The sequence below is a fragment of the Chenopodium quinoa genome, unplaced genomic scaffold, assembly GCF_001683475.1.
Source record: "Chenopodium quinoa cultivar QQ74 unplaced genomic scaffold, ASM168347v1, whole genome shotgun sequence".
Classification (NCBI taxonomy): Eukaryota; Viridiplantae; Streptophyta; class Magnoliopsida; order Caryophyllales; family Amaranthaceae; genus Chenopodium; species Chenopodium quinoa.
The window spans coordinates 21,551,264-21,567,673 of NW_018742204.1; the positions used below are offsets into that span (position 1 = coordinate 21,551,264).

Here is a 16,410-nt window from a genome sequence, read left to right on the forward strand (position 1 = left end):
ATGGACTTGGAAATTCTTCTAGATCAGTGCTAGATTCGGCAGCTAGTGAGAGGTTTATGAATTTAAATGTGGATGATGCAGGACAGGTTATCGAAGACATGACAATACACAATTCCCAATATGGGAATCCGAGAGGGTTTGCAAATAAAGGAAAACATAGTGTCGATTCCGTATCCTTTTTGCAAGCTCAATTAACATCTATTTGTCAGAAATTAGATAATCTTACTGCTGCTCCTAACTCTGTAGCTAATGTTTCTGCTGTTGCTAACATGAAGCTTTTTGTGAAAATTGTGGAATTGTAGGTCATTGGGAGCAAGATTGTAGGAGCACTATGGAACAAGTTAATGCCTTTCAAACCTATAGGCAGAATAACCCCTATTCCAATTCCTACAATTCCGGTTATAAAAATCATCCTTATCTTTCGTACCGGAGAACCAATGTACAAAATCCTCCACCTCCACAACAACCACAGCAGCAAACCCCACCACAACAAAAATATTATCATCCAGCCAGAAAAACCAAGCATCACCCTCATCATCTTCCGACCCTGCCATGACAGAAATTATAGCAATTCTTGCCAACATGCAGAAGCATATGGAGAGTAGGGATGCGCAAATTGATTCTATCCTAGCCCATAATAAAATCATGGACAATCAAATTGCACAACTTTCATCTACCCTATAATCCCGTCAGCAGGGAGCTCTACCATCACAACCTATCCATCCTACAGATCATGCCAATGCAATCACTCTAAGGAGTGGTTCACATTATGATGGACCTCCTATGCCAAAGGAAGATAGACCAGTTCCTGATCTAGATTCCTCTATACCAAATGGTAATCCTGCTAGCCCTGCAGGGCTACAAATAGATACTAACCCTACTAATGTTTTTGTGCAGGGTAAATCGCAGGATAAGGGAGGAGATGTACAGAGCCCAGTTATCAAGATTCCATTCCCTAATAGACATCTAAAGAGTAAGCTTGATAAACAATTCGGTAAGTTTTTAGAAGTCGTGAAAAACCTGCAGGTAACAGTTCCTTTTACTGACTTAATCACTCAAGTTCCTGCTTATGCTAAATTTATGAAAGACATTCTGACTAGGAAAAGGGCCTTTAATGAAGTAGAAACTGTAGCTTTCACAGAGGAGTGTAGCGCTTTATTGCAAAACAAATCCCTTCCTAAATTAAAGGATCCCGGTAGTTTTTCTATCCCTTGTCATATTGGGAATGTTTTTATTGATAAAGCTTTGTGTGATTTGGGTGCTAGTGTCAGTGTCATGCCCTCGTCTGTCTGCGCTAAACTTAATATGGGGGAATTAAAAGTTACTAATATAACTTTGCAAATGGCAGATCATTCGGTAAAATACCGCTTAGGTATTTTAGAGGACGTACTTGTCAGAGTTGGTAAATTTTTTATTCCTGTTGATTTTGTTGTTTTAGACATGGCAGAGGACACACAAATACCCATTATATTAGGTAGGCCTTTCCTCCATACTGCAGGAGCGATTATTGATGTTAAAAATGGTAAACTAACCCTTTTTGTAGGTGACGACAACGTTACTTTCAATTTAGGGAAGGTTTTGAAAGGGCCTATGCTAGAGGAAAATTGTTGCTACATTGATATAATTGATATAATGGATGATATTTGTGATGATAGCTTGCCACAGGTCCTTGCGAAGGATCCCTTAAAGGAAGTTCTCTGCGGGAATTTATCTAGCGACAATGCAAGCATTTGGGGTAATGAGGTACAGGATATTGAAAAGGCTCTTTCCTTAAAAGATTTAAGCCCCAAGGAATCAATGAAGGTAGTAAATTTAGTTCAGGAATCAAAACCTGCAGAGGTCAAGAAACCTGAGCTAAAACCTCTCCCTTCTCATTTAAAATATGTTTTTCTGGATGAACAGGAACTACACCCCGTGATCATCAGTACTGCACTTACTGGCCTACAATCTTCCCAACTTCTAGGGGTTCTCAAAACCCATAAGAAGGCTATAGGGTACAATATTGATGATCTCAAGGGTATTAGCCCTGACTTTTGTATGCACAGGATACATCTAGAGGAAAATTACAAGCCCTGCATTCAACCCCAACGAAGATTAAATCCCAACATGCAGGAAGTAGTCAAGAAGGAGGTGATGAAATTCCTTGATGCAGGTATTATCTATCCTATTTCTGACTCCAAGTGGGTAAGTCCTGTGCAGGTAGTGCCAAAGAAAGGTGGGATGACTGTGATAACAAATGAAAAGAATGAATTAATTCCCACTAGAACTGTAATAGGGTGGCGTATGTGCATAGACTATCGTAGATTAAATATCGCCACTAAAAAGGATCACTTCCCTTTTCCCTTTATTGATCAAATGCTTGAGAGGTTAGCCAATCATAAATTCTTTTGCTATTTGGATGGGTATTCGGGATTTTTTCAAATTCCGATTCACCCTGAAGATCAGGAAAAGACTACTTTTACATGCCCTTATGGCACTTTTGCATATCGTAGAATGCCCTTTGGTTTATGTAATGCACCCGCTACCTTTCAAAATTGTATGATGAGCATTTTTTCTGATTTCATAGAGTCTATTATGGAGGTCTTTATGGATGATTTTAGCGTATATGGTTCTTCATTTGATTCATGCTTAATTAATCTCGCTAAAATTTTGAAAAGATGTGAAGAGTGCAACTTAGTCCTTAATTGGGAAAAATGTCACTTTATGGTGACAGAGGGAGTAGTCCTAGGTCATATTGTATCTGATAAGGGCATACAAGTAGACAAGGCTAAAATATCAGTGATTGAGCAATTACCTCCCCCAGTTAATGTTAAGGGAGTTAGAAGTTTCTTGAGTCATGCGGGGTTCTATCGCCGCTTTATCAAAGATTTTTCTAAAATTGCTAAACCACTGACAGAACTTTTTCTCAAGGATGCCCCATTTATTTTTACTGACGAGTGTCTTGAGGCTTTCAACAGGATCAAGCAGGCTTTGATATCGGCACCCATCATATGTGCTCCGGATTGGAACCTTCCTTTCGAGATCATGTGTGATGCAAGTGACTTTGCACTAGGAGCCGTGCTCGGACAGAGGAAGGACAAGGTTTTGCATGCTATTTATTATGCTAGCAAAACTTTGGATGAAGCCCAAGTCAACTATGCCACTACGGAAAAGGAGTTTCTTGCTGTTATTTATGCTTTAGAAAAATTTAGATCATATCTTGTTGGTTCTAAAGTTATTGTTTTTACTGATCATGCAGCATTGAAATATTTGATATCTAAGGCGGAATCAAAGCCAAGGCTACTCCGTTGGGTTCTCTTGCTCCAAGATTTCAACATAGAAATAAAAGATAAAAAGAGATTTCAACATAGAAATAAAAGATAAAAAGGGAGCAGAGAACGTAGTGGCAGACCACTTGTCACGTATCAGGTATGATGAGGGTAAGGATTCTTTACCTATAGATGATTCTTTCCCTGATGACAACCTATATGCAGTTGTAGAGCAACACCCATGGTATGCGGATTTTGCTAATTATTTAGTGGGTGGTACTCTACCTCCTGACCTGTCCTACCAACAGAAAAAGAAATTCCTTTCTGATGTCAAACATTATTTTTGGGATGATCCTTTTTTGTTTCGTGAGTGTACAGATGGATTATTTCGCAGGTGTGTTCCCGAATGGGATGCTCATGGCGTTCTTACCGCCTGTCATACCTCACCTTATGGAGGGCATCACGGCCCCACGAAAATGGTGGCTAAGATTAGTGAGTTAGGTTTCTATTGGCCTACTATGTTCAAGGATGCTAACACTTTTGTGCAGGCTTGTGACTCTTGCCAGAGGACTGGCAACATTTCGCGGAGGCATGAGATGCCCCAAACCGGAATTCTTGAAGTAGAAATATTCGATGTTTGGGGTATTGATTACATGGGGCCGTTCCCATCTTCCAATGGGAATTGCTACATACTTGTAGCCGTCGATTATGTGTCTAAGTGGGTTGAGGCCATAGCTTCACCAACAAACGATGCCAAGGTAGTCACCAAGCTCTTCAAGAAGACCATATTTCCGAGGTTTGGCGTTCCACGGGCTATCATTAGTGATGGAGGTACCCACTTCCATGAAAGACAATTAGATAACCTCCTTAAGAAGTATGGCGTATATCACATAACCGGGCTTAGTTACCACCCTCAAACTAGTGGTCAAGTTGAGGTCTCTAATAGGGAAATCAAGGCGATCCTAGAAAAGGTAGTAGCCAAGTCAAGGAAAGATTGGAGCATGAAGCTCGATGACACACTTTGGCATAACGAACAGCATTCAAGACACCAATTGGTACTTCACCCTATAGATTAGTTTATGGTAAGGCATGTCATCTTCCCGTGGAATTGGAGTACAAAGCTTTTTGGGCGATCAAGGAGCTTAATATGGACTCTAAGGTCGCGGGTAAGAAAAGACTCCTCCAACTCAATGAGTTAGATGAGTTTAGATTGTCAGCATATGATAGTGCGCGAATCTACAAGGAGAAGACCAAGAAGTGGCATGACAAGAGGATCTTACCAAGAGAGTTTGCACCAGGTGCTAAGGTTCTTCTCTTCAATTCTAGATTAAAGATTTTCCCAGGAAATTTGAAGTCTAGGTGGTCCGGTCCCTTCACTGTCACAAGGGTAAACAAATTTGGCTCGGTAGAGTTGGTCAATGACAAGGGTGAAGGGTTTAAGGTAAATGGCCAACGACTGAAGGTGTATCATGAGGGCGCTACTAGTAGAGATGTGGAGGAAACCTTCCTAACTCCACTTCCAACCTGAGCATCAAGGTGGTAAGAGGGTCGTGCGGGACCTAGATAAACCAGTGCTTTGCGGGAGGCAACCCGTATTTCTTGCTTTTTAGGCTAGTTTTTCTTTTTATCTATTTTTATTTTATTTTAGAGAGGCGAGGAGAGTGAAATTTTACCGTTTATAAGTGTTTTTGTACAGGTATAAGTTTAAGAGGTCAAAAGACTTAGAAGAATTTGAAGACGAAGAAAAGCAAAGGAAAACGACTGGGCACGGGCCCTATCGGGCGCGCAAGGAAGGTTAAAATTCGAGCCTTATTTCGCCCGATCGGGCGTGGCTGCCCAATCGAGCACGAAAGGAGAGATGGGAATCGAGGCTAATTTCGCCCAATCGGGCGCGCAAGTGCAGTTAGAACCTCGAGCAAATTTCGCCCGATCGGGCGCAAATCGAGTGAAGGAAAAGATATGTCGGGCGAAGCTTGCCCGATCGGGCGAGCCATAGGGCGAATTTTTCGTTCGTGTTCGCGCCCGATCGGGCGCGCCTATTTTTGACCGTCCCCTTTAAGCTTCTCCTCTTCTTTCTTTCCTCACTTTCTTCTTATTTCATCTTCTTCTCCTTTACTTTCTCTCTCTAAAACCTCCATTTTTACACCTTCAAACTCACTTATTTTTCAAGATCTTCTCCAATCCTTCCATTAAAACTCAAATTTTTTTACATATTTCTAATCCTTTCATCTTTCTCTACAATCTACACCCAATTTCTACCATTTTCTCTCAATTTTCTCTAAACCCTAAGAGAGAGAAACCACCCAATTCCTACACTTTCTAATCTCAATGGCTTTCAAGAGATCAAGAACGGTAAGGGGGGAAGGCTCTAGGCAACAAGAGGCGAGAATCGACCCGAATTTGCAAATTTCGGGATGGGAGAGGGTGGTCATCACCACCCAAGAGCAAAAACAGAGGATGCTTAACCTCATCACGAGGCAGGTAATTCCCACTCGGTTCATTCATCACCCTACCCTTATTAGACTAGGAATTGATAAGCATGTAGAAAAATTATTCAAAGGAGTTGGCATGAGAGGTTTTTAACATGCATTACGATACTTATGATTATTTAACCTTAGAATTCGTTTCTAGTTTTAATGTCATAAAATCAAATGCTTTAATTTCTCATGTTCAATTTCGTTTATTCAATAATGATGTTAGATTGACATTGAAAGAATTTGGTAAAATTTTTGAGTTGAAATCGGATAGGCCCCTTGAACCGCCCCAAGACAACATTGCCGTTGTCTATCAATCCCTTACGGGGGATCCCAATTTGAACCTCCAACATGCTAAAGGCACTTGGATACAACATCCCGTGCCAAAGATTTGGCAACGGTTTGTTGGTCTTACCATTTTTGGAAGGCATGAACCCGCCAATGTTAGGCTGGATGAGCTTGAATTACTAGGGTCATACATGATCCCTAGGAGTGAAAAGCTTAATATAGTCCATAAAATGGCCAACCACTTCCAACGGGTGGCCAATGCGGCCGAGGCGGGTAGGTCTAGGGTACCCATTTACTTTGGTGGCCTAGTTACACATATAGCGGTCAAACACCTTAGCTTTGTCCCTAACGATGATGGTAAGGTATCCGGCCCAACTATTATGGACCTACCCTATCTAGGTGGCCTTAATTAGGTTAATGTCATGGGAGGGGAGACTTGGTGGGTGATTCAACGGGAATCCGGTAGGAGAGATAATGCTTTCACTTTACCCCACCCCACCTTGACCAAATTTGAGAAGGGGAAGCCTTCTTACACTTTTGAGCTTAACGGTCAAGGTGAGGTGCAACCACCTCAACCTTCACCTCAACCCCATCACTCTCCCATTGACCACTCACCTCCTCACCATTCACCACATTATCCACCACCTCAACCCTTTACATACGATATTCCCACTTCCTCTACCAACTACAACATAGACCCCAACGCCCCTTATGACTTCTCGGCTTTTAGGAGCCAATTAGATCGGATTGAGACGGGGCAAGGGAGAATTGAGGGTTTGGTTAGAGATTTGGATACTAGAGTAGGGTCTCTAGATCGAAGGGTAGGGTACGTGGAGAGGAACCTAGGGAGGGGTTTATACCCCATGTATAATGACTACGCCCGTCGGGGGGCTATTCCCCCCGATTCACTTGTCCCTGATTGGTTCCAATATCCACAAGGTGGATATACGAACCCAAGTGCCTTTGGTACCTATGTCGACTACTCATCGGTCCATGGTTATGGGACCGATGTACCTTTTGGTGGGCTTGGGGGGAATTAAACCCTAACTACTTTGCAGGTGGTTCGGGTTATGGAGGTGGTGGCTCTAGCCATGGAGGAGCCGATTCTAGCCACGGAGAGGGCTATTCGAGGATGGATGAGGATGAAGAGTAGGCTACTCTCCCAAGTCAATGAGGGCATTGCTTGATTTGGCTTAGGGGGTGTTCTTTCACTTGGTAATTCTCTTCCTTTTCTCTCTTTATTTGCTTTCTAGTATAGTTTTTATTTGCTTTCTAGTGTAGTTTTTATTGCCTTTTTATATATGAAAAATACAAAAAAAATTGAAAAATAAAAAAATTCAAAAATACGTTCCAATGAATTATGAATCATACTTCCCTGTGCCCCATACTTGAGAAAATTTATTTTGATTCTTGGTTAATGATAATGAGCATTGTGGATTTGTTGGTCATGATTTGAAGTTTAATTGCTTGGATTCCTAAACATGAGTCAATTTTTCCAACTATTTGTGAATATAGTGCTTGACTGGTTGATTTGGTTAGGAAATGTGTGATAGTTCCATAATTCCTGGTATGTCAATGAATTTGAGTATTGATTTGCAACTATGAGTAGTGTTTCATGACTTATTATTATGCACATGAGGAGGACGAAGGCGTTCATTCTTTTAGGTGGCCTTCAGAGTATTTAGATACATTTGTTCCCTTCTTGTTACCCATGTTGTTGCTTGTGCCCTTTTATTGTTTATTTAGCCACATTACGAGCCTATATGAGCCCATTGGTTACTAGTCCCAAGCTTGGCTTGGGGGAGCTATTAGTTGGTGAGATGAGGGAGTTGTGGTGTGCACATTATTTGCACAATGTGGGAATAGAAGAAGAGTGTTTGTTATTTGATTTTTGATTGGAAAATATTGATATGTTGTGTTTCAAAGTTGAAATTTCCAATATGAGTTAAAAAGAAAAAAAAAAGAGCAAAAGAAAAAGTTTTATTAATGCTCAAATGTTCTATTTGAAGGTTGTTCAAAAGAAAAAAAAAGAAGAGAATGAGTTCAAAGTTTGTTTTTCACTCAAAGTTCTACATTATCATATTTTTATGAGTGAATTTTGTAAGTAATGGGTTTGTTTATGTTGTTTGGAGTTGTATTTGGTGGATTTTTGTTGGAGTTAGTTATGTTGATGGAGATGTATGATCATCATTTGTTTTGATCAGGGTTTGTTAGGATTTGGCTCCCTTACTGCATAGCTTTTCTCTCACATAATCCCAAATTTATCCTACCTTTACCCTAGCCTTACATTACAAGCTTTAAAGACCTTCCGACCTTGTGCATAGAAGTTATGTAAATGTGAAAGTGTTGTTTATCAATGCAAGTTATGACTTGGCATATTTCGAGTCGACTAGTAGGATGAGTGTTCATTGTTTTTATACACACGAGAGTGTGAGTTGGGAGGGCATCGTTCACAATAAAGGGGTTGGTTGGAGAGCGATCGAGTACATCTTTTACTTGCCACATAAATGAGAGTTGAGTGTGTGAGCACTAGTCTTGAATTCTATATGCTCTTGTGGTTTGCTCTACTTGACAATTGTTGGGGAGGAAGGGTGATTAGATGAATAAGATTGATTGATGTTGAAGCATGTTCATTAGATTTGCCTTGAATCGTTGGTTTTTTATTTGATTATTGGGGTGAAGTATGTTTTATATGTTCATTGATGAGCTCTTTGCTTAGGGACAAGCAAAGGTTTGGCTTGGGGGAGTTTGATATGTCCATTTTATATAGTGTTTTACCCCCGTCCCTTGGTCGTTATTAGTAGTGTTTTTGGCTCTTTCGGGCCACTTTTATTACTAATTTGTGTGTTCTAGTGTTTTCGTAGTTTTAGTTGTATTTTACAGGAAATTGCACTCTTGGAGCATTTTCCCGGGCTTTATGGATCAACTACGGAAGCTAGAAGGACACGACCACTTTTGGAGCCCAGGATCGGTGAGAGCCGGTGATTAAGGGCTCGGTAATTGGGATCTCGAGGCATTTGGACCAAGTATTCAAGACCCGAGAGGAAATCCGGATTGGGCCGAGAAATCTAGCCCAATCGAAGTCCAAGCACAAGGAGAAGCAACCGCCCGATCGGGCAACCTCTAGCACGATCGGGCGCGGCAAGACTTTTGTGTTGTGCGTGCTAAGATGCGCCCGATCGTGCAAGCATCTAGCACGATCGGGCGATGCTGCTTGGGAAGAACGCGAAGAAAAAGGCGCGCCCGATCGGGCGCGCGTTTTTAGAAGACCTGATTAAGTTTAGTTTTAAATCTTGTTTTAGGAAACGTTTAAGTACAATTTGGTACGGAATTTTTATATTACCTTCTTTCTTAGACTTTCTCTCTCTACTTAGTATTTTTCTCTCTCTTAAATTCTCTCTCAACTTTTGTTCTTAATTATTCCATTAATTCCAGATTTCTTTTTGGTAACAATTTCTTCTCTTTTAATTTCAGCTATTTTACTTGCTTCTTTGATTATGCCTTTATTTGATTATTTGATTAGTTTAGTTATGATGATGCGTGAGTAATTTCATTCTAGGGTTTATGGGGATCCATAATTAATATGAAGGGATAGTTTGTTATTATTGATTATTGATATTGCATGATAATTTCTTATTGAATTGTTTTAATTCTTTGCAATTAGATTATGAATCGAGCAGATGTAATTTGATTGTGAATGTTTAGCAATATTGAATTGATGAATCGAGCAGATGTTAATTTAATATTAAAGGCTATTTTCAATAGGAACTTAGATCTAGTAAATTGCAAGAGCCTGTTGGATCTATGATGATTAGTAAATTGCGAGAGCCTGTTAATCATGTTATTTGTGCATTGTTAATTATTAGTTACTTCGTTCTATCCCGGAATATTAATTGTTGGTGAACCTGTGACCCTAGGCTTCCTTATTATTATTTCTTTCCTCCCTAAACTTATTCTTCGTAGTATAGAATTTATTCCCAAAAATATTGGTTACTTAGATAATTTAGACTATAATAATTAATTAGGAGTGAAAAGATCTGTTTCCCTGTGGAGTTCGACCCTACTTCCCTATCTACTTTAGTTAGAGGATTTAGGAATTACTTTTGATTAGGGGATACGACTTTACCCTGTCACACGGCTTATTGTTGATAGTGTGGGCAGCTCCCTTGTGCCAGAGACATATGGTATGACTTTACAGCGCAAAATTACATCAAACACTACATATGTGATTCCCATAAAATTTGATCAGATTGTTAAGGTGATAGATCGAATAGTGATATACATCACGAGACTAACAACTATCTGTGAGACGGACTACCCTCCTAAATTCAGAATCCTACATGATGGTAGACTAAGACATCTTTTACCTCAAGGTACATAATTGACTTTTAGAAATGCAATTGCTAGGAATAAATTTATGAGACTTCTTATAGAATTTCAGCATTATATGTACGTACATAATTGTGATTTTGTGAACTGTCTAATGTCATGAGAAGTGGGTTCGTTTTTTATGAATAAATTTGTAACATCAAGTGATGTACTAGTCGAAAATTTTTTTCCTTGAAAATAATGGCACGGGATTCAAGGTGTTTCTAAGCATGCAAAATAAGACATTTTTAGTAATTTTTTTTCCAATATAATTTAGACTTTAAATTCAAAACCTTATCTGTACAATTTTTTTGGCTTGAAAATTAAATAATTATACATTAAAAACATCACGTGCCTCCCACATGTCGTCAACGTCAGATTCCGGTGGTCAACTCCCACTTTCTGACTACAAGGTCTCTTCTTAAAAGAAAAAATTGCTTATAAAGTTCTTTCATGTCACTTTTAACATAAAATCCGTTCTCACAAGTGAACTTAAAAATTCTTTTTTGACAAAATTTTCATTTACTAATGTTGGTTACATAGAATACATACATCCATTAGAGCATCAACATTTATGGGGGTCTATAATTTTTCTCTTCTCACTTGGTGCATGGTCAGTGGATTTTGGCATCCAATTGTGCATGGGCCCACCCATAATATATTCCACCCCTACCATGAAAAAGAACAATAGCAAAATTCGATCACCCACCCCAGAATATAATCCCACTCCCACCATGTGTAGTAGTACTACTACGGGCTAACAACAATGCTATTTGACTAATTTGAGAAAGAACCAAAAGCAATATACTTGTAGATTTAGAAACAAAAAACAAGAAACAATAATTCATACTCCGTAAAAGAGTTTAATTACGGTATGTACCAAATGTTTCCTCCAAAAATTACTTCAAATATAATAGGATAAACATAATAAACAAGATGATTGGACATGAAAAATAGCAACCATTCGCATTAATGTCTATGAGATTGATCAGAGGACTATAGGAACTGGAGTTGGCCAGTATTGGAGCTCAAGTTTTGGCGTAGGTCAGCAGGATGACTTTAAAAAACTCGGAGGCAATGTACCCAAAGACTTCAATCACTTTGACCCCATATCGCACAAAAGCACCTCATCCTCACAAGTTACCAAATAAAGCAAACACTTATTACTTGGGTGCATCCCTATCACACGACTTGAACACCATCTTGAATTTGATCCCTCGCCACAATACTCTATGAAAATCTTGCTTAGACGACTGCCTACCTCATTATTATTCTCCTCAAGTACTTTGTTGAGATCCAGCTCTATATTTGTCATTGATATTGCCATACGCTTTCTTTCATAAGTCCTAGGGGAGTGTAACAAAGAATTGAAATCAAATTCAGGGGCGGACCGCTTTCTATCATTAGCCCTAGCCCCTAAGAGAGTACAACAAAGAATTGGAATCAAGTTCAGGGATGGACCGCTTTCTATCATTAGCCCTAGCCCCTAAGAGAGTACAACAAAGAATTGGAATCAAATTCAGGGATGGACCGCTTTTTATCCCTATCCCTATCCCTATCCCTATCCCTTTACCTATACTTATCCCCATCATCACTGATGGGGTAAAACAAAGAATCTAATGTTAAAATCAATCGGCCTGGCCTTCACATTCTAAGAGGGTTTTTCCTCGAAAAGGTAATGGTACAATTCTTGCATCAAGAGTGCCACTCGAGTTAGGAGTGACATCGAATGGATTGAATATTCCAAAATATGAAGCATAGCGAAGACAAACCATCCCCTTACAAAGCAAACCTAGAAAAGGCACATTATAGGAATCATAATAGGTACGCGCTAGAGATGGCAATAGATAGGATTTGGATCGGGTGGAGCTTCACCCGCATCCATCCATTATCCTAATTGCTCCATCCACATCCATCTGTCATCCGCTTCACCCATCATCCATATCCGTTCGTCCATCATCCGCGGATGAAACGGGTGGAGCGGATGACAAATGGATGAGTACTAGAATGGAAAAAAAAAAACTCACATAAACTTTAATTTTCGTTTATTTATATAATAATTTTTTTTAATTTATTAATAAAAAATAAAAAATAACAACATATTGTTTGAAAAATTAATTTACAACAAAAAAAAGACAAGTAATTTCTTGCACATTCTATATTTTATTAGTAAAATTCTTTGATTAAAAATTTAATATATGTTAAACGGATGGGTGGATGGTTAGCGGGTGAAAAAAATGTCACTACAAGAAAAAGACCATTTTCCGACGGACTTTTTTCCTTGGAAACAACCTGTTTTCCGTCGGAACGCGGGTTTCCGACGGAATTCCGTCGCCGACGGAATTCCGTCGGTGTTGGTCCGTCGGAAAAGGCATCGTAGGAAAAATGACATTTTTCGTCGTAAATTCCGTCGGAAACACTTTTCCGACGGAATTTCCGACGGAATTTTCTGTCTGAAGACAATTTTCGGCACTGGGAAAATCCGTCGTAAATTTCCGACGGGAATTCCGTCGGAAACAATTACAACCGAAATAAAAAAAAAAACGCCGCACCACCACCGGCACGGCGTTTAACCACCTCCAACAGACCTATATCCCCACCAGTCCCCACCGCCAAACCACCCCACCAACAGACCTATATCCCCACCAGTCCCCACCGCCAAACCACCCCACCGCAAAAAAAAAAACAAACATAAAAAAAAAAAATCCCTAATCAAAACCCAGATTTACCCACCACCACCTCCCTCCCTTCAGCACCAATTTAAACCCCACGTACCTAGATCTGTCGACCACGACACCGCAACCCAAAAAAAAATCAAAAAAAATCTTACGACACATCACCAACCCAACCCCCAAAATCGAAACTCCAACCACCACCACCACCACCACCACCATATATTTCAAAAAAAAACCCCCAAAACAAAATTAACAAAATAAAATCAAAATTAAGAAAATAAAAGATAAATACCTTAATTTGACAAAAAATAACCTCGAAATTGGGTTTATAAGCCAAATTCGACCATGAAAAATCTAGATCTAAAGTTTTCATGGTCGAATTTGACCCAAAACCTTCGTTGTTGATGTCATTGTTGGTGCCGGATGTTGTTGGTGTTGTTGCGGCGGAACGGTGGTAGTAAGGTGGGTGAAAGAGATGAGAGAAGATGAACGAAAATATTAATAAGGGGGACAGAAGGAGATCGAAATGGAGACAGAAGGAGGTCGAAAGGGAAATAGAAGGAGAAAGAAAAAGAAGGAGAAGGGGGGCAGAAAGAGAAGGGGGGCGGTGGTAGAGGTGAAAGGAAAGAGGAGAGAGAAGAGGAATGAGAAGGTGAAAGGAAAGAGGAGAGAGAAGAGGACCGAGAGAATGAAAGAAGAGATAGAAGGAGAAGGGGGAAAGAGAGATTAGGGGCGGAAAAGTGAAGTGGGGGATTTAGGGTTTTTAGTTTTCAAGGAGGTTGTTTTTTTTTTTTTTAAATATGTTGCGACCGAAATTTCCGTCGGAAAATGTAATTTCCGACCGAATATTCCGTCGGAAAGCCCATATATTCCTACGGATTTTTATTCCGTCGGAATTTTTGAGTTTTCCGACGGAATTACATATCCGTCGGAACCAGTCCGTCGAAAATAGGCCTATTTCTAGTAGTGTATCATCCACATCCGATCCGATCCATCATCCGCTTCATCCGTCACCCGCTTCTCATCCATTTAATTAGGGTTTTCGTCCATTTATTTTAAGCGGGTGGAGCGGGTTAGCGGATATCCACTTAATATTGCCATCCGCCCTCAAAGGCAAAGGGACTTTGAGATCAATACATTTCCATTGGAAATCCCCAGAACAAAAAACAATCAAGTTAAAATTTTTGAAAGGATCATCCTCTTTTATATTGTACCTCTTAGGTATAGGATGAACAGCCACAACCCTAAACCTGTAATCGATACGACTTTTGTAGTCATTATAATAAGGATCTTCACACAACAAAGTAGCCCAAGATAGCTCGGGATCATGAGGCGAAGGAGTCAAGGGAAGAACAACCCATTGCTTAGTTAGCGGATTGCATATATAGTATTGCTTATGATTAGTAAGATCTAAACATAATACCAAGTCCTTGAATGCCGCAACAACCTTCACCGGACAAGGAAGACAATTGTTGAGATTAAATTTAGGAGAACTAAATACCTTATGATTTAGGGAATTGGTCTCCTTTGAGTGATCATTGGCATCATCCTTGGTTTCGAGTCGAATTGTCGAATAAAAGCCTAGAAAGGTCCATGGTAGTTGTTGTTGTAAAAGGGGTTGTTGCCTTTTCTTGTGGTTAAGGAATTGAATCAGAAATTTAGGGTTGGATAGTAGAATTAACCAACGCTTGCATACAAATTTGCATGTAATTATGGTTTCTTAAGAGAAAAGTCTAACAAAAATCTCAATCAATAACTTATCATCAAGATCATTGATTGTGGTTGGCTTTTTTTCCATGACGACCTCTACATCCATAATAGCACTGCTCGTATATTGGGTTGGAAGAAGAATATCGAGATTTTTTTTTTTTTTTGAAAGGAGAATATCGAGAATTTTGGCTTGGCGTAAATTTATTGTTTTGTAAGTATTTATAGATGCAGATCAAAAGAAAAGTAGGGTTTTCTTTTTTCTTTTTTTTTTTTTTAAATTGTACTCAAGTAAGGTAAGGTTCTTCACCCAAAAAAAAAATGAAGATAAAATTGTTTAATTTTATTTTGGAAATTTTGCAAAAAAAAAAAAAAAAAAAAAAAAAAAAAAAAAAAAAAAAACACCTTTTTCCATCTTAATCTTATTATGAAAATTTGAAAGTAACGTTTTTTATTATTTATTTTTTTTTTGAATAACAAAAGTAACGTTTTTTAATAGATAGTATAGATATAGATTTCATGATAAAGAGTTTTGCACTATGACCTATTAAAAAAAATATTCAGTAAAAATAAGTTCAGTTCAGTAATTAAAAATAAGTTCAATTTAGTAAAATTCAATATCTTAAAAGAAGAAATATAATAGAAAATCAATAAAAATAATACTCGTAATTAATTTCAATTTAGTAAAAATAATTTAAGTTCTACAATTTTTTTGTAATAATAATTAATTTCAATTCAGTAAAAATAATTTAAGTTCTACAATTTTATAAAAATAATTTTAATTCAAAAATAATAAGGTGAACCGGTGAAGTGAATGGAGCCTACGAGTAGTAGACTAGTAGACATGGACAAATGATATCCTCAACTTGAGGCAACTCAATACACACTTTTAAACCGCAAAAAATATTAGCCATTTCACTTCCCTTTCCACCAACACAACACCACCAGAAGAAAATAAGGCAGGAAAAGCCATGGCATCCACAGCCTCATTAGTTCATCCCCATCAGCTAGTCCGCAACTCTCTCACCTCCTCCACCACCACCACCCCCCCACCACGCGCAACGGCGCATATACCATCAGCTACCCGTAGAGGCTGCCTTATCTTCACCGCAACAACGGTGCTGACAGCAGTCGACTTACCATCAGCCAATGCCAAGGACATTCCATTGTTCGGGCTGCGAAAGAAGCTGGAGCAGGCAGAGGAGATAGTCAAGGAAGGCTTCGAAACAGTCGAGAAAGGGATCGACACAGTCGAGTCAGGGATCGAATCAGCTGAGAAGGGAGTGGTTGCTGCAGAGAAAGGGATTGAAAGTGCAGCTGAGAGTGTGAGTTTTAGTGGGTTAGCTCAAGCTGGAGTAGTTGCTGGAGCTGAATTTTTAGGGGTACTAATTGCTACTTCTATTGTTAATAGCATTTTGGGTTCTCAGCCTCAAAAAACCTGATTTTTGTCAGTGTTAGTAAAATTCTGTACTGTATTACTTACTGTATGAGAGTTGTAATGTTACTGCCAACATATTACAAACGATATATCATAAACTTCACTAATTTCACCTACTTAAGTAGTTGAATTTATTTTTGTATTTATTTGGATTTCAATTGATTTACTTTGATTATATTCGCTTGTAGTTGATAATGTGACAGATAGCAAAC

At 39.0% G+C, this 16,410-nt stretch overlaps 2 protein-coding genes across 2 annotated transcripts; both read left to right on the forward strand.

Moving 5' to 3' along the window:
* The first annotated feature begins 4,395 nt into the window (after positions 1–4,395).
* LOC110687000 lies at positions 4,396–4,776 on the forward strand. Its single transcript, XM_021863662.1, has one exon. It carries the CDS (start codon positions 4,396–4,398, stop codon positions 4,774–4,776), a length of 381 nt encoding a protein of 126 aa, XP_021719354.1.
* Positions 4,777–15,625: 10,849 nt separating this feature from the next.
* On the forward strand, positions 15,626–16,340 carry LOC110697747. Its single transcript, XM_021875152.1, has one exon. It carries the CDS (start codon positions 15,732–15,734, stop codon positions 16,200–16,202), a length of 471 nt encoding a protein of 156 aa, XP_021730844.1. The 5' UTR covers positions 15,626–15,731; the 3' UTR covers positions 16,203–16,340.
* The last annotated feature ends 70 nt before the right edge of the window (positions 16,341–16,410 follow it).

Bases quoted from the DNA above. Each gene is read 5' to 3' on its own strand.
- LOC110687000 (XM_021863662.1), top strand. From the start codon at position 4,396: ATGGACTCTAAGGTCGCGGGTAAGAAAAGACTCCTCCAACTCAATGAG.
- LOC110697747 (XM_021875152.1), top strand. From the start codon at position 15,732: ATGGCATCCACAGCCTCATTAGTTCATCCCCATCAGCTAGTCCGCAAC.